We start from the raw sequence: 23054 nt of genomic DNA on the forward strand, positions 1-23054 counted from the left end.
TAACCTTGTAAAAAGATTCAAAAGACTCAGACCGACTCAATTTGCTGCATTCGAAGCAGTGTCCATCAACAACTTTAGGAGATCAGTAAGCATTTTAAAGGACATTACAGATACAGGCAATAAAAAGACAAATGATAAAATAATGAATGGAAGTGACAAAGCTGAAAGAGAAACTGACATAAACCATTTTGATTGGTCTGATTGTTCATAGGAGATTTATTTGCAATTCTTCACAGAAACATGTCAAAATGTGCACATCTCCTTAATTCTTCCTTTTTGAATGATTGTACAATAACTGCATAAAGGAATTTAAACTATCAATTACAGGAAATACTTGGATAAGATATAGAATTGTAAGATTTTATCTAATATATTTCTGCTTGTAGCCAGAACACCTAGACTACGTTTCTAATGAAAAATGTAAAGTAAGATACTAGAAAATAAGTTGTTCCTGCAAAACAGCAGTGAGAATGGGGATAGCTGACAATGCTAAAAAAGCAGAAAAAAACTTTCAATTGCTGAAAAAACAGGTTGCTGAAGTCTTGGTTGAAGGAATTTGAAGTTGAAATAACAATAGTGGAATGATTTAAACCTATTGGAAAAACGGATTTAAAAAAATGCAAAACGGACAAAAAAAAGTAGTTTTCATGTTTTTGAAGCTGTCACATTTCAAAACTGGCTTAATATTTGCTGAACCATTTGGTAATAGCTGAATGTCTTGTGACCCATTTAAAGTTTGAAAGGTGTCTCCAGCTGAAAGTATGCAGAAGTAGTTAGGTTGGAAAGATAAAGAAGTTTTTGAAGAGTTGAAAGCACTTTCCATTCATTTGAATGACAGGAAAAGTTTAGTAAAAGTTGAATATTTTAAAAAGAATAAAAGTTAGAAACACCAAAAATAATAGCAGGAATCTCCTGAAAGAGCTGAACGTTTTGATACCTAAATTGTAGAAATCGCTGAAAGTATGCAGGAGTAGTTAAGCACCGAAAAACGGCAGAATGATAATAATAAAGGGAAACAGGAAATTAATAGTGAGAATGCTTTACAGCACAATTCTCCAACACCAGAAGAAACAACCAGATGAATCTATGTGATGTGTTTTTTTGTTCCTTGATGTTTGATTTATTTTATGACGGTGAACTAGTCGGCCCCCTGGCGGCGTGTTTGAGAAGTACATGGCCATTCGTCAACACTAACTGCGACTGCCGCCATTGGTTGTCGTTCGTCACGTGATTATTGTGAAGATGGCGTCTCCAAATGGAGGTAAATTCTAATTCCTTACCCCGATACGACGTGAATAAATCGTAAATTTAACCTTTTCAAGCGAACGCAATCGTTAACAGGTGGAATACTGTTCTAGTAGAACCAACAGAGAGAACAAAATACGCATGTTAGCGTTGTATTTTTACTGTTTGGAGATGTTATTCCGTTGATCTAAGGCTCCACCAGCCCCTGTGTCGTTTGTGTCCAGTGTTGAGAGGAGCAGTGTACAGCTGGCTTGGACATGCCGTACAGCAGCATCCACACAGCTGATATCGTGGGTGCCACTAGCTTTTTACTAGCTTCCCTGTCACGTACAGGCTAAATCACCTCCACCTACGTTATGATTACTCACAAATAGTTTTTTTTTATATAAATAGTTTTGACAATATCGTATGTATTAAACGTGAGGGGATTTAGTGGCGGCAGTTTCTCATTTTATTCTACGAGTTACCCTTCAAAACTGTGCAAATACACACTAAAGCAGGCAGCTCAAGTAAATGAGACACAAACATTATACTTTGTACTCTTTTTTGTTTGTTTTGAGAATCATACATGTTACTTATCAATGAGTAGCGAAGGTAAACCTGCAGAATTGGCTGTTTAGGATTAAATTTGTGCATTTTTAAGCTGTGGGATGAAAAGTAGGTGTGAGTTTGGACCCTGGTTTATTCCAGAAACAGGGATGTATCAAAGCCAGATCCTCACCCAACATGTTTGTGGACATGTGTTATGGCATGAACAAAGGCTGTTTTTGATGGCCTCAAAGATGGTAGCTGCTGTGGGGTTGGAAAACGTTACAGTCATCCAAGGAAAGGGGCCTCCACCAGTTGCTGTAGGAAGGTGTCTATATGTAACACTTCTGCTAAAGATCTCAAGGGCAGATGAGATGAAAATAGCACTTTTTGGTTTAAATGACAAGCATAAAGTGCAATAAGCCTAAGCAATAAAGATGTTACACAATAAGAACTTTACCACATCTAAATACTGGTAGTAGCATCACAGAGTTTTAAAATAAAGAGTGTCGTGCAGTAAGACAACAACCTTAAGCACGCAACTGGCTCCAGCAGAGAAGACTAAAGGTAATATTTTCAAATGGACACGTCAAAGTCCACAGATGCTCATTTAGTACTATATCTAAGACTGAGTTCTTATATATTTATTTACTTTTTTTGTGGCTGCACTGGACTGCAACATATTCTGTGTTTTTGACATTCGGCTCACAGCTTGTATGCAAATAGGTGTAAGAAATGATTTGAAACATTTGCAGCACTGCATCATATTTTCCTTTGACCTCTCAGATTTACACAAACTTTCTAAGTTCATGGCGGAGCTGTCGTGAAGACTCTTTTTTTTTTTTTTTTTTTTTTTTTAGAACAGGCATTTTGATGTTATGGAAGCTACCGCAGGTGTTGCTGATTAGACTAATTTAAGCACTGGTCTTTCAGTGGCGTTAAGTACTCGGTGTTTCTCCTGGAGCGGACATTATTTCGGCCATATGTCTCGTATAATAGAACACGGCGATCGGCTGCACAAGACGTGGGTGGAGTGCATAACAATGTCTGAACTGGTATGTTGTTTGATGTAGAAGTGGCTGCTTGTTTTCTCAGACCCAAAACGATTGGCTGTAGTGTGTGATTTGGACATTTTACTCTAACTGAACCTTTCTCCTTGGTATAGATGACACTACATATGCCCTCTTTTATACCTGATGATATAAGCGCATTGAATGCTCTGAAATGCTTTGATTTCACGCTTCTGCCTGCTTTAGAGGCTTCAGAGGCTGGGTCATTAAGGCTTTTAGAGAAAACCCTGATGCTTTAGGAGGTGGTTTTCAGTTGCTGCTTATGAATGTAGAATAATTATGATTGGTCAACAGTAGTAGTTACATTATGTGTATTCAGATGAATATTATATATTCTGTGCTTTGATTGACTTTGATGATTGACTTTGATTGAGAATGTGTCTTTTTTTTTTCTTTCACCATTAGATACGTTGTATCTGAATGCACCATTACTGCATTTCCTTCAGGAAACGTTAAAAACACTAAGAATGCTTTCATTGTCTTGTCAGGTGATGATTTTGAGAGTTCTTTGTTGAGCTTTGAGAAGCTGGACAGAGCGTCACCAGACTTGTGGCCAGAGCAATGTAAGTTTGAGTCCTTTCTGCTCCTCTGTAGCTCGCCACTGTTGCATTATGTCGTGTTTAATCTTAAGGATCTTTTTTCTCACGCAGTGCCTGGAGTTGCAGAATTCGCAGCATCTTGCAAAAATGTGAGTTTGGTTTGCAGTCGCTGGCTGTGATTTACAGGTTGCATTAAAACATCTGCAACGCAGAGCATGAGTTTACCGCTTATCTTTGCTTTTTCTCCCATTGCAGCCTATCTCTAACTCACCCCCTAAGTGGATGGCGGAGCTGGAGAGCGAGGACATTGAAATGTTGAAAGGTTTGTGTAAACGGCATAAATTCAGTCACTTTGAAAGAGTTTCTGTATACCTGCAGCAGTTGGTGTTAAACTGTCGGGCCAGAGAGAGAGCGCTGACAGGAACAGCCTTAACTTATAAGAATGTCAAGCGAGATCAGACTTTCTTTTAGAATTAGTTGCACGCAGCTAACAGCTAACTTTTTTTATGATCTGCCATCTTTCTTTAGAGTTGGGAAGTCTGACCACAGCCAACCTGATGGAGAAGGTCAAAGGACTTCAGAATCTTGCTTACCAGCTGGGGTTAGAGGAGTGTGAGTACAAGAATAACAGAAACAGTGGGGTGCAGGTGTGGGTTCAACTATAAAAGGAGTCTTAGGCGTGTGGATGTTTTTTTTTTTTTTTGCCTTTTCTGATTTGGGATTTAAAACTGAAAATTGACTGAGAGGAGCTGTGACACCGGTAGGTTGAGGTCAGTCACAAGCATCCTGGTTTGTGACATTTTACCACCAGATGGTGCTAACAGCCTTCCGAGGCTCCTTTATTTTATAGTTGTAGATTTCACAGCATTCTTGACTACTTTCATGTCCGAATAACACAGTTTGACTTAACGTGGACTGTGCTTTTTTTAACCAGGAACACGATGGCTATTGTTGAGGTTGTGATTCTGCAATTCAGAGCCAACTCTGCTGTCAAACGGTCAATAAGTTGACCTTCAGGTATTAAAATAATGGATTCGGGTCAATCTTGTTAAGTGAAAAAAGTTAAGAAAGACGGGCTTGCCGACAAGAGCTCATACAACAAATGCTCAGACATTTGATGGATGCAAAATCTATTTAATCCATTCGCCACCGCCTCCATTGTCATAATCCTTGTGGAGTGTGGATTAGAGAGATGTAGCTAAGTGCTCATATTATCCTGAGAGGAAAAATGAGTATGAATTTGTCTAGTGGAAAAGCTCCAGTGATGCAGTGAAGAATGGTGGTGCATTCCTCTATTACTAGGATGAGATGTATGAATAAATTCACATGAGGGGGGTTGTTCTTCCAGTCAGGTAACAGAATGCCCGATCATACGGGGAAACAGATGCGAGTTTAAAGAGTAGGACATATTGTAGATACAGCTTTTAGACCTTTTCACCCAGGTTGAATGATATGAAGCATAATTCTGAGAGGAATCGAAGTCGATAAAAGTTGGAGCTGCATTACTGGGAAATGTTTAATGATCTAAAATGTCATCAATAGATTTAAGTACATGGTGATTTAAATGCCAAATGTTTCCTGCAGTGGTGTAATCTAAGGCAAATCTCTAGATTACATTGCATTTGCTACTATTCACAAATTTATTTAGCTGAAAAATAGTTCAATCTGTTTGATTTCCCTCAAGCAGGAGAAGCATGTAATCTTGCTGGCATGAAGATGCTAGCTGTCGTAAGTGTTGGACTGCTGGCTTTGCAATCATGTCATGTACCTCAGGATGATGGGACACAATGATGGTTATTATTGGTGTCAGAGCAGCCCTGTAATCGGTGCCTGTTTAATGCCCTCTGGTTTAATTTTCTCCTTTTCCTGGCTGTCAGGGGAGGCCCTGTAAATCTCAGCTACTTTTTCATCATGTTTGTGCACTCTTCAGTGCCCGTAAACATCCTCCGCAGAGGCATGGCAGAGCGAGGGCAGGGGGACAGGATTTACTGCCCCTCCCCCTTCAACATGTGGACCATTAAAGAGGGAGCTGGTTAATAGGCTGAGCACAATCAAGCAGTGGAAACTCACCCAACCCCACTGCTGTGAGGGAAGTGGGCTTGAGCAGGACTGGCACAGGTTCCTGTTTGCCTTTTGCATACTCATGTTTTTACATATGTATTAACGTAGATGTGAAGGGAGACTGTAATACACATTCCTCCTCCCACCAGCACCCCCAAAAATGTGACGCTGGCCCAGTTATTCCCGCAGGGGCTTGACGCGTGCCTCCTCTTCAGGCACCAGCTGTTACTCTGCCCCATGATGAATGCCCCAGTCGTGGGCTGCTGAGCATAGGCATCAAGCCCCAAGTCTCTGGGGGAAGCTGAGGACTGTGATAAGTGCTGATATTGGAGGTAATTGAAAGCTGAGTGTTCCCTCGGGATGCGCTGAAGGGCCTCAGCAACCAAGACGGCTGGTAACATGGCTGCACAACTGGGTTGGGGCATTTGCACACTTGTGGGCTCAAGGCTACTGACCACCATTTAACAGTTGTCTCCCTTGGATGTGCTGTTGATTTGGAGTTTTGTCCCATCTACTGTAGCTTGTATCTTGACCTTGTATTGAAAATACTTAGATGTTTTCTCACAATCCAACTAAGTCCTTGTAGCCTATGTGGATTAGAAATTAGAATGTATTTTTGTGGCTGGGTGACTTCATGAGTTTATCTCTGACACTTAGCAAAGCTCTCTGACTTTGAGTTCCTAATATGTGAGTTACTGCTGAAATTAGCTGTCAGAGTTGGTAGTTTGATATGGAGCAGAGAGGAAATTCAGCAGGAAATACAGTCCGTCACATATCCAGCTTTTGGGCTCACTGTGGTTTCTCTAATGTGTGAGGAAGAAGGGGGAGGTTCTTCTTTCTTTAATGTTTCCTAAATAAGTCATGATTTTGACACCTTATTTATAAATGTAGTTGTATAAAATGTCATCTCAATATAACAGTGGATGTGATTCTCATCTGTCAAGGGAGGGATCCTTGTGAATAGATAATTGAGAGCAAATTCATTTTTTTTTCTTGTGAAAGAAGAGTTTGGTAGCTCTTATTTAAAATGAGGTCGAACTGCACTTCTCATTCAGTTACACATGGGATTTCAAATTGAGTTTTTCACATTAGAGCCTGTACTGGTTGAACATCAGTCCTGTGTGCAAAGTCATTTTAGAATCGATCATTGGTTTCGAATTGATTCGTGACTCCCAAATTGTAATTGAATTGTGTGATGTTTGAAGTTTCGCACCCACCCCACCCTAACCCTTGAGTCGTACTCTGGGACCACCTGTTGTGGTTTCTTCCACACTGCAGATCGCCTCTCTTCAGGTATAATACCACCCAGCACAGACCCAGTCTGACCCCTGTTGCATCTGCCTGTTTGAAGGTGAGACTGAAGGGCGCCCTGCCCTGACAGCTGCTAATGGGCCTGTACTCACCACCACCTCCTCCTCACCCTCAGGATCAATCTCCAGCCTATTAGAAGCGTGCCGCTGCTGAATATGATTGCATTCACTGGGCCCCACTCGTGCTAATGTGCCTCCATCAATCCATCAGGGCGGGCTGACCGCGGGGCGGGCGGTTATGAAGTGCCTGAGCTGACAGCAGCTGAATGAGGAACAGGGTGTGCCTCCCCACCACCACCACTGCTCTTCCTCCTCACCTTAACTATTTCACTGTGCTCATGTTTTCACATCTCCCCTGTGTCTCCTTGGGCTCCAAGGAGCGCTTAACAGCAGAGTTAAGGCGCATCCCCTTTAAGATGACACAAGGTGAAACAAGGATCTTGGCTGGATCAGCTGCTTCTGTCATCTTAATCGTTTTGACATTCAGTAACCTCAGACCTCGCGCACAACCACGTTGGGGAAAAAATCTTTTAAGTTTCACACACATTTTGCAGCAGCATGACTGAAGCATCTCATTCCATTGTGAAGCATGTTACAGCTGTATCCGATAGAGCTTCGCTCATATCTTAGGCAGGATCAGTGTCGGAGCTGTGTGAAAGAAGGGGAAACGCAGAGCACGACACACACACTCACACACCGCTCCTGGTTCCTGCCTGCCGCCTCCCTGAGCAGATCGGAAATGACATCTCATTTCCATAAAGGCATTAGGAATTCATTGGATTTTCTTTCCCAGCTAATCATAGTGCGGGTGTAAAACCTTTTAGGCTTTTTAATGAATGATTTTTGACTGATTGCCTATTAATAAGGACACCTCTTGAACAGGCATCGGCTGGGGCAAGGGTTTGGAGGTGCAGATGTGTTTGTTTTGGTGTGTGTGTGTGTGTCAGCCAGGCGAAAATGCATTGGAGGAGGAGGGGGAGGGGGAGGACCCTCTCGGTTGGGACATAAAGAGGAACCAGTGGCTCCCCTGGGAAATCACAGCTCGTGTCTGCATCTTAAATATCCCTGTGAAGTATCAATAAGTGGGTAATTGAATTTTGAACACAAACATGAGCGTCAGGTGTATGTGGTGCAAGGCGGGGGTGTTTGGGCGGGTGCGTCAGATGAATATGTGTGCCTTCAAGTGTTTCCATGCTTGAGTGTTTGTGTGTGTCATCTCCTCTGTGTCTCTCTTGCCCCCCGGGAGGAGGGCAGTGAAAGTGGATGTTAAATCCATTAAATAAAGCTTACATCCCGTAATAGCTGAGCAGCACTCAGTGATGGGCAGTGAGGGTCAGATAAGTCCTCTTAACTCTTAATGAAAGTGAATTCGGCCTGTCAGGGCTGGGGTCCCGGACTCCAGTTAACCCAGGTGGTCATCTGTCACAGCAACTAAGAAGAGGCCAGCAGATCACCAGAAGCGTGCCATTGGGAGAGGGGGGTGGGGGGGTTTGGGGACAAAGTCATGATTACTCTCATTTCATACACAGGAGAGCAGTGGTGGGGGCGGTGGGAATGACACTTGGATCACTCGCCTTAAAGGAGGGAAAGTGAGATGTTACACCACCGCATCGCTCCTTCATTTGCATTTGATCCACGTGGGATTTGCCAAATGAAAATGATTTAGCAGCGTGGAGCAGAAAATTGCAGAAACATTTGCAACAACAGCTTCCTGGTGGTTGCTGTTCAGATTAAAAAAAGTAGGCAACATTTTGAAAAGCCCCCAGGCACTTTTAGCTGTTTGCAGATATAGGTTAATCTCCACTGTTGCTTTGTACCAAACAAGGCCTGAAAGCCACAGCCGTGCAGTTAGAGGACTGAGGAAGGAAACGGGTGGGGGGGGCTACTTTAGGTTAAATTAAGACTGTATCTGATACTATATGTTGTTTTTAACCAAAATACTGAGGCTGACTGGGATGAAATCTGACCAGTTAGAGCTAAATGATAATTAGATTGCAACAAATCAACAGGGCAAGGCGAAGGCCTGAAGAATCCATAAGGTGTCATTTAGTATGGATGGCAGTTGTAACAAGATGCTGATTAACTTAGTGCAAAATTAGTAATTGACCTTTCTAATCAACTAAACAAATCTCTAAGTCCCCCTAATCAGTATTGATCTCTCTGAGTGTATGACAAAGCCTGTGTGTAAGTGTTTGTGTGTTAATCAGCATGCCATTGCGTGGGTGTCTACTTTGAGTTTTTTTGCCTGCAAAAAAAAAAAAGACAAGACGAACAACCATTGCAGTGGGCTTTCTTTTCCAAGTATTAGTCCTAAGTCTTGTGACTTATAAAGATAAAGTATGATTTGTTGAAATACATGTTCAAAGAACTCTGACATCATCAAATGCTGAATCCTCTCCGACCTTTACTGCAGCCGCACTAGGGTTGGTGCTCGTCTGGGAGTTTTCTGCATTTGTTTTCAGCAAGTAGAAAGCTTTCTCAGTTGAGGTTGGATAACCGACTCGGGCCATTTAATAACATTCAGTTTATTTGCCCTAATTTTCTTTCGCAGCGCGTCTTGCGTCATTAGCCAATCATGCTTTTAGCGAGCAATCCGTCAGTCTTTTGTGCACCTCTGCACACGTCGTCATTTATCACGCTGCTTTCATCAGCGGTCGCATCATCAGAGAACATCACGGACTGAATATAAAAGATGGATGTAATCACTTGCTGTTAAAAGTTAATCCAATATGAAAACGCAGTACCATTGTTGGCTGCTAGGTGCTGGCTGTAAAATGTCTGTGGCTCCAAATGAGTCCCATTTAAAATGAACTTCTCTTATCGGATATGAATTTTCTCTATGGAGTCATCTTGGTGTCATTGGATGGATGCACTTCTGGTTACTGGTGGTCCTTTTAACCCTCTGAGGTCTATGATCATGACGTCATTACGGCTCAGAGCCCAGAGGGTTAAAAATAAAGCGTGACTGATGTGTTCTGCTTTAGATTAGCTCTTCCTTTCAGCTGCCGTCTCCTGCCACAGTTCTCAGCTTTGCAACACATGGAACGTTTCCATGCTCATCCCTGATGCTCAGACTTTGATAATGTTCTTGCTTAGATTCTGGTTAGCTGTCATTAAAACGGAGCGTACGCTCACCCTGATGATGCCACATAGTATACATTGAGAGATGGTCTGGTCTGCTATGACATTGTTATTTGAGATTGTGTCTGATTGGGGGAAGGCTGAGCTGAACCTTCATTATTGTAACACTCTCAGGAGAGGTAGCACAGACATCCGTGATCTGTTTTAAAGTTTGGTCTCATCATCAGATGGAGAAGGCCGCGACATCGTCCAAATAAAAAAAATGTGAATTCCTGCCGTTTACTGTTCCTTCCAAAAAGGAAGTGACACCGTCGCTCTGATAGTTTTAGGGTCATCTCAGTGTAATTGCTTTCCTCACCTAATTTTAATGGCTTCATTTCAATTTAAAGCACCCTCTGCATGTCCAGGAGTCTGCTGATGACTTTGTTTAGGGTGATTTGAAGAGACAGCAAAGTGCAAAATGAAATCATCCCATTCCAATTAGCATCATCTTTACCCTAATGATGGACACCTCAAGGTGACATGGCCTCCACGCCCAGATGCACCATTATCATTCCACCTTGGCCAACTCATCTAAATTACTAAATGCCTGGTCTTTTTCATTAGCTGCAGCAGGCAGGGCAGGCTGGGCCCCGCTACCCCAGCAGACAATTGCAGTTCTAATCATATTTTCCTTTTATGAAGGTGGATCGCTTTATGCTTCACTCACATTTGAAATCAGCCCTCTTTGTTGCTCTGTATTCTTGTAATTGTGCAAAGTGCTGAATTTGTTAAACGTCAACTAAAGTCATTTAGAGGATCCCAGCTTTGCAGCCCCTTTTAAAAACTGTTGGAGAGCTAAAAGGCAGATATGCTTGTGATCTTTAACGGAAAGTAAATGCTGTACCTGGATGGTGCCTCTCCGGGCCGATGCCTTCAAGGTCCCTGCTGTCTCCATGGACACAGGGGTTTGTCTTTCACAGAAAGGCCTCGGCAGTGATTTCACTCCCAGTGGAAATCAGTTTCATAAAGGGCCTTCAGCAGGGGGGCTGATTCCAAAACCTGCTTCTCAGATTCACCTCAAGTATTTTTGTCAACACAGACTAATTATACAGCTTACTGCTGTGCTTGGCTATGTTAACAGGTTTACTCATGTGATTGATTTGCATCACAAATGTCCATGAATTTTCTTTGTAAACATGAATAATGTGTGGAAACAATTTAAAATTGTTTAACATAACTTTTTTTTAACTTGTGCCACAAGGGCCAATATGTGGCTGTGTTTGCGACATGGTATAATAACGAGTTGATGACACTATAATGAAAACTCCTGTATTTATTGTACTGAGAAGGAATTCTAGTCTCCTCTCCTGTATTAATCATATATATCCTGCTTCTAGACACAGCAAAGTAGAAAGCAGTTGGTCTCTGAGAGAACACATCCTCTGCCAAGGCCGGATGCCAAATTTAAAGAAAATGACCCAGTTTCATGCCAGAATTGAAAGGTTTCATCTTCTGCTCTTGAGCTGCCTCTCTATGAAGTTTCAAATGACTTGGTGTTTGGGAGTAATATTACAAACAAATGGCACTGAAAACTTGCTTCTGCCTCAGTTCTGCTGTTCCCACCATGTAAAGAAAAAAGATTTGAGGGCGGTTGCATTCGGAGGATTATCTAAGGCTCCGTTGTTCCCAGCCTTTAAGGCCAAACTGCTAAATCAAACAAAAAATGCTTACTTATGATTCCCCCCCCCCCCCCCCCCCCCCCCCTCCACATAGTGTGTCCCTTCCTAATTTGTTTCATTTGGATTGTTTTAATTTGAATTCATAAAACTTCTTCAAAATGTTGTGTTTTCTGTGATTTCCTATCCAGTTTAACTTGTCACGAGCCGTCATGCTGAATGTCTGTGCTGCTAATTTGTTGCATGGATGACAGCCATTTTCCCTAATTTGTCGCATGTAGTCTCTTTGCTCTCTCCTCTCTTTTCTTCTCCTTGGTAACTTGCATGAGTACCACACTGCAGAGACAGCAGTCATACATTCTGTAAAGTCTTTGGTAGCATCTCCATTTTCTGTTGTTTTCCTTGTCCTGAATGAGCAGATGTTTGTATAAATTACCTTACAGAGTGGTAATGCAGGTACTGATTACATGCTTTGCATTATTAAACAACAGTTCTGATGCTGTAGAGCTGCAGGCAAATGTTTCATTAGTTGTCAACGATTCTTAGAAGTAAAATCTTAATCATTCATTAGCATCTAATTGATCAGCAATGCTCTCTTCAGCGATGTGGTTTATTCCTAATATTTGATTAATTTGTCTTCTTGTTCTCCAGCCAGGGAAATGACCAGGGGGAAGTTCCTGAACATCTTGGAAAGACCCAAGAAGTGACAAATCTTTTTTGTTCAAGCGACTGGAGAGTCCACTGTGATTCTGATCTGTTTGTTCAGAACCTCACAACAAAGTTCAAAGACTGTGCGTTCAAACCGGAAATTGGGGCAAAATGCTCACTTAACAAGTAGATCCTGTTCAGACTCCTCAGTGCACCTTGTCCTCTAGATGCCTTTACTTTCATGGATACTCACTACTTTTCACTGAATTTCTCTGTGGCTTATAGGCCTGTCTTGATTTAAAAAGTTTCCTTATTTATTCTTACTTGTCTTTTAAAGATGAATTAGTTTTTTTTGCAGTTTGCGAGGTTGTATAATAAAGATTTAAGAAAAAGATACAAGAAGATGGCTGTTGATTTAGTTTCCCTTTAAGTGATCGACATAGAAACTGAAGCTGCGAACTTTTGTGATGGAGGAGTTTTCAGAGATTGTTCAGCTTTTAATTAGGGCAATAACTTCATGCTTCCGCCATTTCTCAAAGTGCAGCACCTCTCTGCTGTGGGCATGTAAGGGGCTCCGACATAAGAGTGCTTTCCCGGCTACCAGGGCATGTTTTCCGTTTAATGAGCATTGGAAGCCGGGTCTCCTACACAAAACATTGCGTAAAAATAATATTGTTCATTGTCATCGCCGTTAATAAGAGTTGACATAATTACGGGGACCATTTCTTTTCTAATTAGCACACTTCAGCCTTGTCGGAGCTAGCGGCCGAGCAAAAAAGAGAATCAGACAGGCATGCCGAGTGGGAAACAAAAAGAAGTCCATCCGCCATAATTAGGTAAGACAATGCCTCGGACTGTTCTCGGCTGGAGATGTCGCTGGGGCTCTGGCCGCTCACTCCCAACAAGTTACACTTCTCCCCAGGCCACTAATAAGCCCCTAATCGTCTTTCCGATTCACACGGTAAGAGGCCGCCCCTTGCATCGGTGGCTTCACCCCCTGCCTCCCACACGGACCCCGGTTCACCTCTGCGGAAAAAAAGAAAAAACATGAATTTGTCTCTGGGATCTGAAAAGGCGAAACTGTGGTCCTTGAACGCATCATGTGCCCGTAAATGGGAGGACGGGGGGAAGAAAAGTAATATTTATCATTACCGCTGTCCACGTAAGCTTGTTTGCATTTATTGTATTAAGCGTGAGAAGGTGTACAAGATCCAGCTGCTGCCACATGTTTAAGGGAACCAGAAGTTTGGCAGAACCTTTGACGGAAATTCATTGAGGAGTCCCATAAATCCGATGTGAAAATTACAAAAAAAAAAAAAAAAAGTCTTGATCTCTCCAGCCCTCTGATTAAGGCTTTTTTTAGCCTTCGGTTTCCATTGATGCACAAACATTTAATTGTCTTATTACGAAATTGAAAAGATAAACGTCGTCAAACCTGACACCACATATGCTACTTTCGACTATAAAACCAGAGCTCTTTACATCTATAAATATGTATTCATGCATTCAAAAGGCATTTAGCGTTAAGAAACAGGTCGTTTAGCCTCGTTACAGGCTGTGGTGCTGTGTTAAGTAGGCCTGTAAAGCATGATTTTGACGCGTGTTCATGTTAAATCCTTACTAGAATAAGCCTTCTGCAGGTAAATTCCTTATTTACATTCTTTGTTAAGCGTTATTGGCTATTCGAAACCGTCTCATGGACACTTGTTGATGCTGCTTGGCGAACATTGATCAGTCTGCTCTCTGACATCCTCAATATGGTACACGCACTGTTGGCTGGCTGTCTTCCGCCGCCTCCCTCCAGCCAAACAGACCCTTCCAGAGACGGGTCAGCCCCCGCAGAGCTGGTCATCCATATGGAGAGAAAGTAGAATCAGTCCATCCATCCGTCCATCCGCAGTGCGTTGCCCTGACCTCGCATAGCCTCCGTGCCCCGACAAACGTCAATCCGATGTGCCCCGAGCCCTTAAATTAGCTGTCAATTAGTGCAAATTAATCAACTGCTCGCCTAATTAAGCAATGCCGACGGGCAGCTACCAAACATGCCATTGTGAAGGAGCCATGAGAAAGCTGCGGGGCTTGCAAACTCTCTCTGTGCTGGGGAGGAAAAGGAGGGAGGGCATCGCATCACACCAGGCCCTGCAAGCTCTCTGTAAGCAGAGGCTCGGGCTGTGCTCTGGGTTTTTCCCCTGACTCGGCTCTACATGTGTGCTGTCATCAAGTTGCCTGCGCCCTGTTTCAACACCGAGGATCCAGCTTGATTCCACACGCACATGCATGCGAGTTTTCTGCCCGGATTTCTGGCGGAAAAGATAGCTTGCAATCCTTACTGAAAACCTGAATTTTAGAAAAGAATCAATTGCTAGTGTTCCATTAATATTAGATATGGAGAAATGATGTGCAAAATCTTTCATTAGGGGGTGTGCTGGATGAGTTAATCCAATATTTCCATTTCAGCAGCGCAGCTCATCAACATGTGACCTTCCTTTAAATGTAAAATTCATTTTCACAAAACCCAAGCTTTGCCTCATGCATCAGCACAATATGATACTTGCTATGCATTAAGGTGGGCGGTTTCAGTTTTCAGCATATTTTGACCTTATGCAAACGACCCCTGGATGTCTTTACTTTCCAAAGGGTTGAGGACACTTTCCAAGTCATTTTACATTGAGCCTAAACATGCGAGGACGAAAGCGAGTGGGTGCTGATAATAAACAATATATACACACATATATATATATATATACAAATTTCCAACAGCTGTTTTCTTTTGCTTTGTAATGTGAAATGAACCAGTCTCTCAGGTCCTGCAGGTCTTTGATGTGCAGCGCAGTCTGCATGAATGACTGGACAAAATCGTCTCTTAATCTGAGCCTTATTAAGCAGCCCCTCGTCTGCATGTAAATCAGCATTAATCCATTTTAACTGGAGGTGGATGAACAAACAAAAACCAGAGGAGAGAGTGCTGCACTGTCAACAAACAAACAGAAAAAAAAAGATGTATGGTTGCAGCAGGAGGGGCCATGGAGTGAGGCTCAGGAACTTCCCTGTAATTGACGGGTCATTCTGACTCACACCCAATTCCATGTTAATAAATGACTCGATCCCAACAGGCTGATGTGCCATTAGCATATCCTAATAACATTGATTTATTCATTAATAGAATTTCCACTAAATAGGCCCTAATTACTTTCAGATGGCCAGCCACTAACTGCAGCAGCAATATTTCCCCCTCTTGTTAATCAGCAGCTCATTTTACGCTGATATAAAATATGACTTTGCAAGGCGGGTCAGCGGAGGCTCTCCACCTCTGACACGCACTTTGTTTAAGGCTACTTTTGTAAATCGCACTGCTGAACTTTTTTTTTTTTGGGTCCAGTTGCATTACTCTGCCTCTGCAAATGTTTTTCTCTGTAATTGGGATGATTTTGTTTATTATTTCACCTGAGAATTTCATTGATAGAGAAAGGCACCCTTTAAATCAGCTGTATTGGGTCATTTTCATCAATTTCTCCCAATACACCAAGATCTATAAATACAATGATAAACGATGTTGCTGTGAATTCCCAAAATAAGGAAGTACTCTTTTCTTTTTCTATCAAATGACATTGAACGAATACAGATAACCAACAGTTACCATATTGTTATTGTTGCCTGTATTATTGTTGTCATCATTCTATTATTAATCTTGTATGGGCTGCCGCTGTGGGATTAGCGCCCTCCAGGACTCTCCAGCGCAGACTGGGTCCATCTCGTCCAGCTGTCGTTTTTTGGGAGGGCCTTTGATTTGCGCGTGATGACTTTCCCAGAGCATCTGGAGATCAATTATCCGTTCATGTGAGCCGGTGGCTGCTCTGAGAGATCATAGCTGCCTCCGTCTGGATATATGTGTGTGTTAACCGCTCAGTGAAAGGCAATCCATGCAGATTTATTCTGGGAGATGGAGGTAATTTTCTAAACCTGGTCTGCAGACCTTCAAAGGTGGCCATAAGAGACGTAAAATATTCATTTGTTGTGATGATCTATTTATGGAGGTTATAATGCCTTTTTATTTACAAATCTTTAGGAGTAATATTATGGTTTTAATGCTTCTTTTTTGTTTGATATTTAATGTCTGTGTGCACCAATCACAGGCTGCCATCCTCGTTTTCAGCACTTCGTTTTTCTTCATACAGATTGCAGTCTTAAAGGCAGTCATTGCTTCATTTTTTCCCTCTCATATCTTAAATCTCGTCCCGCGTTCATCCACACAGTTCTCAGAGATATGCAGATAGCTGTTGGAGAGGGCGTATAACGCATCTATGATCCACTGGAATCCCGAATCCTTGCAGCTGATTGGCTGCTGGGTGCTGCCTCCTGTTGGGATGGACCTGTTGGATAAAAGGACCATTTTTCTAAAGGACTGCGTGTTACACAGAGGATCATGCACTGGGGACCATCCTGTAACACGCAATAATAAGAAAATAGGCCTTTCGAGAAGCATCGAAGAAACCATGACGGGGAAACAAGGCGCCGTGCTGTCGGAAAGTTTAAATCTGTCGGAGAAAACCTCTCTGGGTGCAAACAGCCACCAGCCGAAGAGCAGTACCATCCATCCACCGCCCAGGTGCACCGGCTTCGGCATCCAGGAGATACTGGGGCTCAATAAAGAACCGTCCACAACTCCCAGGAATCCGCTTTGCTCGCTGCCGGCTGGGGCGCACCTGATAGCCGCCAGGTCCGTGCTGGGGCCTGCCGGCGTCGGTGTGGGTGTCGGGATGGGATTAATCGGCCCTGGTGGCATTCCGTCGTTTTACAGCCAGCCAGCGTTTCTTGAGACGGTGCTGTCGGACGGACAGGACGTCCACCTGCAGCCCCACGGCAGGTCCGTTGGGCCGCTGGACACCAGCCAGTCTGCCAGCTCAGGTGATCAACATGTAGCGATGATAAAGCTACTGCAAAATAAGCCCGTGTGGAGGCTTACATAGCTTATGGTCCATGAATTTACTCATTATTATTATTATTAATAATAATAATATTGTTATTATTATTGCTGTTCTTCTTATTATATACAAACAAACCATTGCATTCGATTCCCTTTTCTTATCTAAATCCTCATGTAATAATATGATTTAGATAAGATAAGGGGATAAAGATGAAATGGTTTGTTTGGTAAAAGAGTATATGGTGACACATTCAGCGTTGAAAAATGCTCATCTGCCATGAAACTTAATGCCTTTCTCTGTTTTCAATGCAGACTCCGAAGATTTATCTTCAAATGAACGAAAACTCTCGAAGTCATCAATAAGCCAGAGCAAGAAACGCAAGAAAAGACGCCACCGGTCAGTGTTCATTTCTGCAAATCATTTTAATTTAAACAAACAAAAAAAAAGATTAATCTGCAGAAAAAAATCTGCTTGGTTTATTTCAAATTGGTGGATCCAAAATGGAATTATAGGCTAATGTATATATATATATATTGTTTTGTCATTTATACCGAACATAAACAGATCGCCTGCTGATAAGAATTCCCTAATCATTATTTCATAGATGATTTCGATACCAGCTGTGGGATTTTTAGATACCTTAGGGGGTTTGCTCTGCTTTGGTTTTCTTCATTCTTTTAACCTCTGGAATTTACTGAGACTGTGTTGAATATTCCGCGCTTTTCGTCTTTATTTTCTTTAGTAATTTTCTTTTTATGTTACAAATCTGTATTTTGTGACAGAAAGAAACGGATGGTTGAGTTGCTCCTTTTTTCTGGACACAGTATCTTGTCGATACATATTTACTTTAACCCGTTTCCACAGGACCATATTCACCTCATATCAGCTGGAGGAGCTGGAAAAGGCCTTTAACGAAGCACATTATCCAGATGTTTATGCCCGAGAGATGTTGGCCATGAAAACAGAGTTACCTGAAGACAGGATACAGGTGAGATCTATTTTTTTTTTGTTTCTATCATAATCTGTATTATTCAGTTGAAATGTGTTTCTGAACCTGGTTTGGATTTGAAACCCTTGTGTGTATCTAACATTATATGGTGTGTTTTATTCACTTCTGGTATATCTTAGTTGAACTAAATCGTCTATATGGATTAAAGCCTTTAAATGATAGTAATAAAAGCCCTAATTGGCTAAATTCTAAGGGCTTCATGGTATTATACTGTAACTTGCAATTGTAGTAAATTATTTCCATAAAAAGCACAGCGTTTTATTTTTCAATTAAAAAAATACACATTGAAAACAAATATGTATTTACTCGATGTGCTCCTCACACGAAGAAGTTCTATCCAATCAAATTCAAGGAAGACTTTTACATACAATATTTCTCAGGTCTAAATATGATTGTATCTTTTATATTATCTGGTTAGCCTTGCAAAATATGTACTGTCAGTATGAGCCTCTCGTTTCAGAATTAAGCAACTAAATAGGTACACTTTTTAGATGATAATCTAGACTATTTGAGTTTGGCTCATGAATAAACACGTGTCAGGATGCGGTTTCCTCTCCATCAGTGCCAATCACCTGCTGCAACACTTGAGAGCAGGCCGCCTCTCACGCTGCTCTGATGTAAAAGGGGAGATGGTCTAAAGCGTTCCTCCGTAAATCGATCAGTGACCCCCCCAGCACTCCTCCTGCACCAGCATCCTCGCCAGGACAGATAATCTCTCATCAGGCGCAGTTGGATGTGAAACAATTTGTTCTCGGAGACGGAGCCACTAACGACCTAATCAAGCTATCAAGGCGGAAGAAGATTGCAGTGTGACCTGGGCCCATCCATCTGCCGCGGTGCCTTTTAATCTCGTTCTCATTACGGGCCTGCAACAGTATGGCCGTGAATAAATAAAAGGAAATAAATAAATAAGCCGCTCCTCTCCCTAAATAAAATTAACACCCAATTTTCTCATTGGGTTTAATTAGTTAAATCAGACGAGCTCGGGAGGCTGGCCCTGCTGCTGCTGCCGCTGCTGGAGAGACGCAGGGAGTTCAAATGAAATAACTACATTGAATTTATTAGCACGGGTCAATAGCGCTGCTCCCCGGAGTCCCGGTAGTTTAATTTCCCGTGATATTTGCCCGCCTGCCCACCATCGATTGGGCCTGAAATTAACTTATTTTTCAATCAGCCACGCTGTGCCCCTGGGTCGCTCCTCCTTCCCGCTTTCATACACTGGCTTCTTTTAAGGGGCAAGGAGGCAATTTCTCAGAAGAAGAAAAAGAAGTATCTTGTATGAAATAAGGGTTATCATCTGAATTACCCAGGAAAAAAAAAAGGAGAAACGATTTGATCTATTGCAATTTGATGTTTAATATCTGTTCCCTCTCTTTTTGATTCTTCTTTCTGGTTTCTTCCTCTTTTTTTTTACAGCACCATCAGAGGTGTCTAAGTAGAGTGTTTAACAATCCTATGTTGTGCCTTACAATCAATTTGGCCCTCTTTCTCAGCTGACACAGTGTCTGCTGGGTCTTAAGCAGCTGTTGGCTGAGTGTCCCAAGTGTCTTTTGGTCAAAACCACTGTGACTTTTGCACTGCGAAAGATATTCTCTGTAATCTTCAAGAATGGTCAACAAAACATGTACAGAAACAGTTCAACTCCGCTGAATCAATAAAGATAAATTGTGGTGAAAAATCTGTTTGATTAAAAGGATCCACATCACATCACACCAGAAAATAGCAACCTAAGATTTGCATTTAAATATATCAGGGATATTTAACTGCTGAAAACACCCCATACCACTCCAAATTTGTTCTTACTGGTTGCTTCTTCCTGAGATATAAAACATTAGTAGGCTAGAGATCAGTAGCTGTATCTCATAAGTGATGCCACACACACATGCAGACTGCAACTCCTGACAGTAAAAAAAACTAAAATCAGACCTTTCACATCCACCAATCTCATGTATGTTTCCCACATTTTCCTTATTGCTCAGTATCAAGTTTCCGTAAGAGTGAAAAATCCTCAGCGTATCAATGTGTGTGTCAGTTTACAGAAATATTAGATTGATGGTTGAAGCATTAAATAATCTTATTCATTTCACATTCATATTGCCATTTTGTGACCTATCTTGCAAAAGCTACAGAGCTTGAAGTCAAGAGGAGTGCATAATTACTTCTGGGTGAGAGTACCAGTCATTTTTAACAGATTACTCCTCCTGTCACAGGTGTGGTTTCAGAACCGAAGGGCAAAGTGGAGGAAGAGGGAGAAGTGCTGGGGCCGCAGCACGGTGATGGCAGAGTATGGACTGTATGGAGCCATGGTGAGACATTCAATCCCTCTACCAGAGTCCATCCTCAAGTCTGCCAAGGATGGCATCATGGAGTCCTGTGCCCCATGGCTGCTCGGTGAGGCTGTGGTCTTACAGTTCTGCTACGCTTCCTTTCCCCAACCCTCCTGTTAAATCTTCACTGCACTCATTCAGCATTGATCATTTATCAGCTCTGAAAGTTTGTATATTTGTGGAAGTTGTTCAGGAGCTTCTTCCTTCTTACCACAGTAAATGTTTTTGATTGCTAAGCATGACACTTTTCAAACACCATGCAATATATTCACCCAACACTCTGGTAATGTATTGTCATTGTCCATTTAAACATTATATTCTAAACCAGAACTATTTTTGCTTGCTATTTTCAGTCCAAGATGGCTTACCAATCAACAGACGCTATTCTAAATCTGAATACCCGCAACTCTTTGCAGGGATGCACAAAAAGTCCATGGAGGCTGCAGTTACCCCACCAACAGGGAAGTGCGATGCCCCCCAGCAGCCAAGCGCTCAGAGGCAGGAGGAGGCTGAGGTGGAGGAGAAGAGGTCAGAGGGCATTTCTAAAGAGGAACTGAGAGAGAACAGCATTGCTGCACTCAGGGCCAAGGCACAGGAGCACAGTGCCAAAGTGCTGGGAACGGTTTCTCATGACAGATTGCTGGAGGGCAAGCAGGAGAGACAGGTGGTTGATGAGAAGGCCAGTGATCCCCCAAGTCCAGCAGAGGAGCAGAGAAGCCCCTAGAGACTATCAAGAGAGAGCTTAATGACTGTTATTCTCATGAGTGAATTCGGTGGACTGGCCGCTTTCAGCATGAGTACGGACTTACCAACACAGATTTTCATCCCTGACTGACATCTCTAAACTGACCTGCATCTGGACTTGTACAAGGAGAGAACTCTTGTGGTCGGCTGCTGCACAGAAGAAGCAAACACACTTTTTATGACTCACTTCCAAACTCGCTCTTGCTGTCTGTCCGGAGTAGAGACAATTTGACAGAGTGGGGGTAGGAAATGTAGATGTATATAGACCCCCCCCCCCCCCCATTTATAATTAGAACCAGATGAGCAAACATTTATACAGTAAACAGTTGTGGCACATTAATTATTATTAATGGCTAATGAGAAGTCAGTATGTGAAAAGCCACATTTTATTCAACATTCATTCCAATCATTCTTGTACAGTTACTAAATGGTGACATTTTAGATGAGAATCATCCCACCGACAGTAAGAGAAAGAAAGTAATTGTTGTCCTATATTGCGATGTATATAACTGTATCAGTCTCTCTTACCGAGGCACAATTTGAAATATGTTTTCTTGTAGTCTTAAAATGTCTGTGTTTTCATTTCAAAATATGTATGAGTAAATTCAAAATATAAAATACAAATCACTGTTTATTAAATGTGTCTGTTGGTGTCTAGTCTTCTGCTGTCTTCAGTTGGATCCTGTAAAATGATTGGATTGTCATGGTGTTGTTGTAACTCTTAACTGGCATGAAGTTGCCCTCGTCTGTGGAGTAGCTACTTGTTGTCACTTTGACGCTCTGCTGCCTGGGTTCATTAGGAAACCCTCCCCGGCTGCATGCTTGGTTTGGTTCCTATAATCCGTTGCAGATGAAAGCCTTCAATTTCAGATTAGACTAGGGGACCAGCGCTTTTGGGACAGGAGAAAGAGAGAAATCACCTCCAAGCAGGAATGACCTCAGCATGATTTTAAAACACTTTGATAGATGCTGCTACCAATTGACACACACGCTGTTTCATCCTCTTATCTGAATACTTAGCCAAAGTCTAATAGCTTTATCTGTTGGCAATCTTCACTTTCCCTGGTTGTTCATAAAAAATTTGAATTAGGGCATTTGAGCTCAGCTTTATGACACATCTATGTGGACGCATTAGCCGTAATCTATTTCACATTTTACCCTTCTTAATAAGTTGAACAACTTAGTTACGTCACATTTACACAGAGGCAAAGCATTATTTTCAGTTTTATGCTGCCAAATGTCTGAGCAGTGAGTGGCTCTTACAGTGGAATCATGAAATCATGCAATGGGGATAAGTTTACTAATTACATTGCTGGCAGGGAGAAGCACATCAAATATTTACTGAAGGCTAACTAATGAAATCATATAAGTCAGGACCATTTGACATGTCGGTGTAACACTTATTTGTGTAAACTACACATTTGGGAGGATGCGTCACTGTTGCTGAGTCAGTTTGTGGATAATGATTGATGCCAGAACAGTGAGGGAATTTAGCTTTACGTTAAAGTCTGAAAAGACTGATGCAATTGACCATGTATGAGCATTCCTTTGAAACACTTCTTATTTATTCAATCAGAATATAAATTCAGATAGAGGACCGTCGTCTCATATTTCCTGACCTCACCTCTCTTCACCCCATCTCATCATGCTCCACCCTCTCGTATCTTAACTTAACTTAACTTAACTCACCTAAATTTGACTCAACTCAAGCTTTCTAAATGAAGTATAACATAGCAATTGTCTCAATTTATGTCATCTCACCTCATCTCTATGACACTTGACTGGTCCCAACTCATTCAACTCAGCTTACCTTCTCCACACACATCTCATCTTTTCTCACGTTGCTTTGCCTCGTCTTGCCTCACTTTACCTAATCTTATCCAAACGTCTAATCCTCCTTAACTCTTCA

At 42.0% G+C, this 23054-nt stretch overlaps 2 protein-coding genes across 2 annotated transcripts; both read left to right on the plus strand.

Annotated features, from left to right (window-relative positions):
- Positions 1-1173: 1173 nt before the first annotated feature.
- On the plus strand, positions 1174-12529 carry lin52 (lin-52 DREAM MuvB core complex component). The gene is made up of 6 exons (XM_072365841.1): positions 1174-1261; positions 3332-3406; positions 3494-3531; positions 3638-3704; positions 3911-3994; positions 12144-12529. The coding sequence occupies exons 1-6, from the start codon at positions 1243-1245 to the stop codon at positions 12197-12199; spliced, it is 339 nt and encodes a 112-aa protein (XP_072221942.1). The 5' UTR covers positions 1174-1242; the 3' UTR covers positions 12200-12529.
- A 3054-nt stretch (positions 12530-15583) lies between these two features.
- vsx2 (visual system homeobox 2) lies at positions 15584-21671 on the plus strand. The gene is made up of 5 exons (XM_072365398.1): positions 15584-17045; positions 17377-17461; positions 17930-18053; positions 20285-20465; positions 20755-21671. The coding sequence occupies exons 1-5, from the start codon at positions 16442-16444 to the stop codon at positions 21123-21125; spliced, it is 1365 nt and encodes a 454-aa protein (XP_072221499.1). The 5' UTR covers positions 15584-16441; the 3' UTR covers positions 21126-21671.
- The last annotated feature ends 1383 nt before the right edge of the window (positions 21672-23054 follow it).

This window comes from Leuresthes tenuis, unplaced genomic scaffold (assembly GCF_036924035.1).
Source record: "Leuresthes tenuis unplaced genomic scaffold, fLeuTen1.0.hap1 SCAF_15, whole genome shotgun sequence".
NCBI lineage: Eukaryota > Metazoa > Chordata > Actinopteri > Atheriniformes > Atherinopsidae > Leuresthes > Leuresthes tenuis.

Excerpts from the sequence above, each read along its gene's own strand:
- lin52 (XM_072365841.1), top strand. Across the intron at positions 3,407-3,493 it reads AGACTTGTGGCCAGAGCAAT|TGCCTGGAGTTGCAGAATTC; the intron begins GTAAGTTTGAGT and ends TTTCTCACGCAG. Across the intron at positions 3,532-3,637 it reads TCGCAGCATCTTGCAAAAAT|CCTATCTCTAACTCACCCCC; the intron begins GTGAGTTTGGTT and ends CTCCCATTGCAG.
- vsx2 (XM_072365398.1), top strand. The coding sequence starts at position 16,442 with ATGATCCACTGGAATCCCGAATCCTTGCAGCTGATTGGCTGCTGGGTG. Across the intron at positions 17,046-17,376 it reads CAGCCAGTCTGCCAGCTCAG|ACTCCGAAGATTTATCTTCA; the intron begins GTGATCAACATG and ends TTTTCAATGCAG. Across the intron at positions 20,466-20,754 it reads CTGTGCCCCATGGCTGCTCG|TCCAAGATGGCTTACCAATC; the intron begins GTGAGGCTGTGG and ends TGCTATTTTCAG.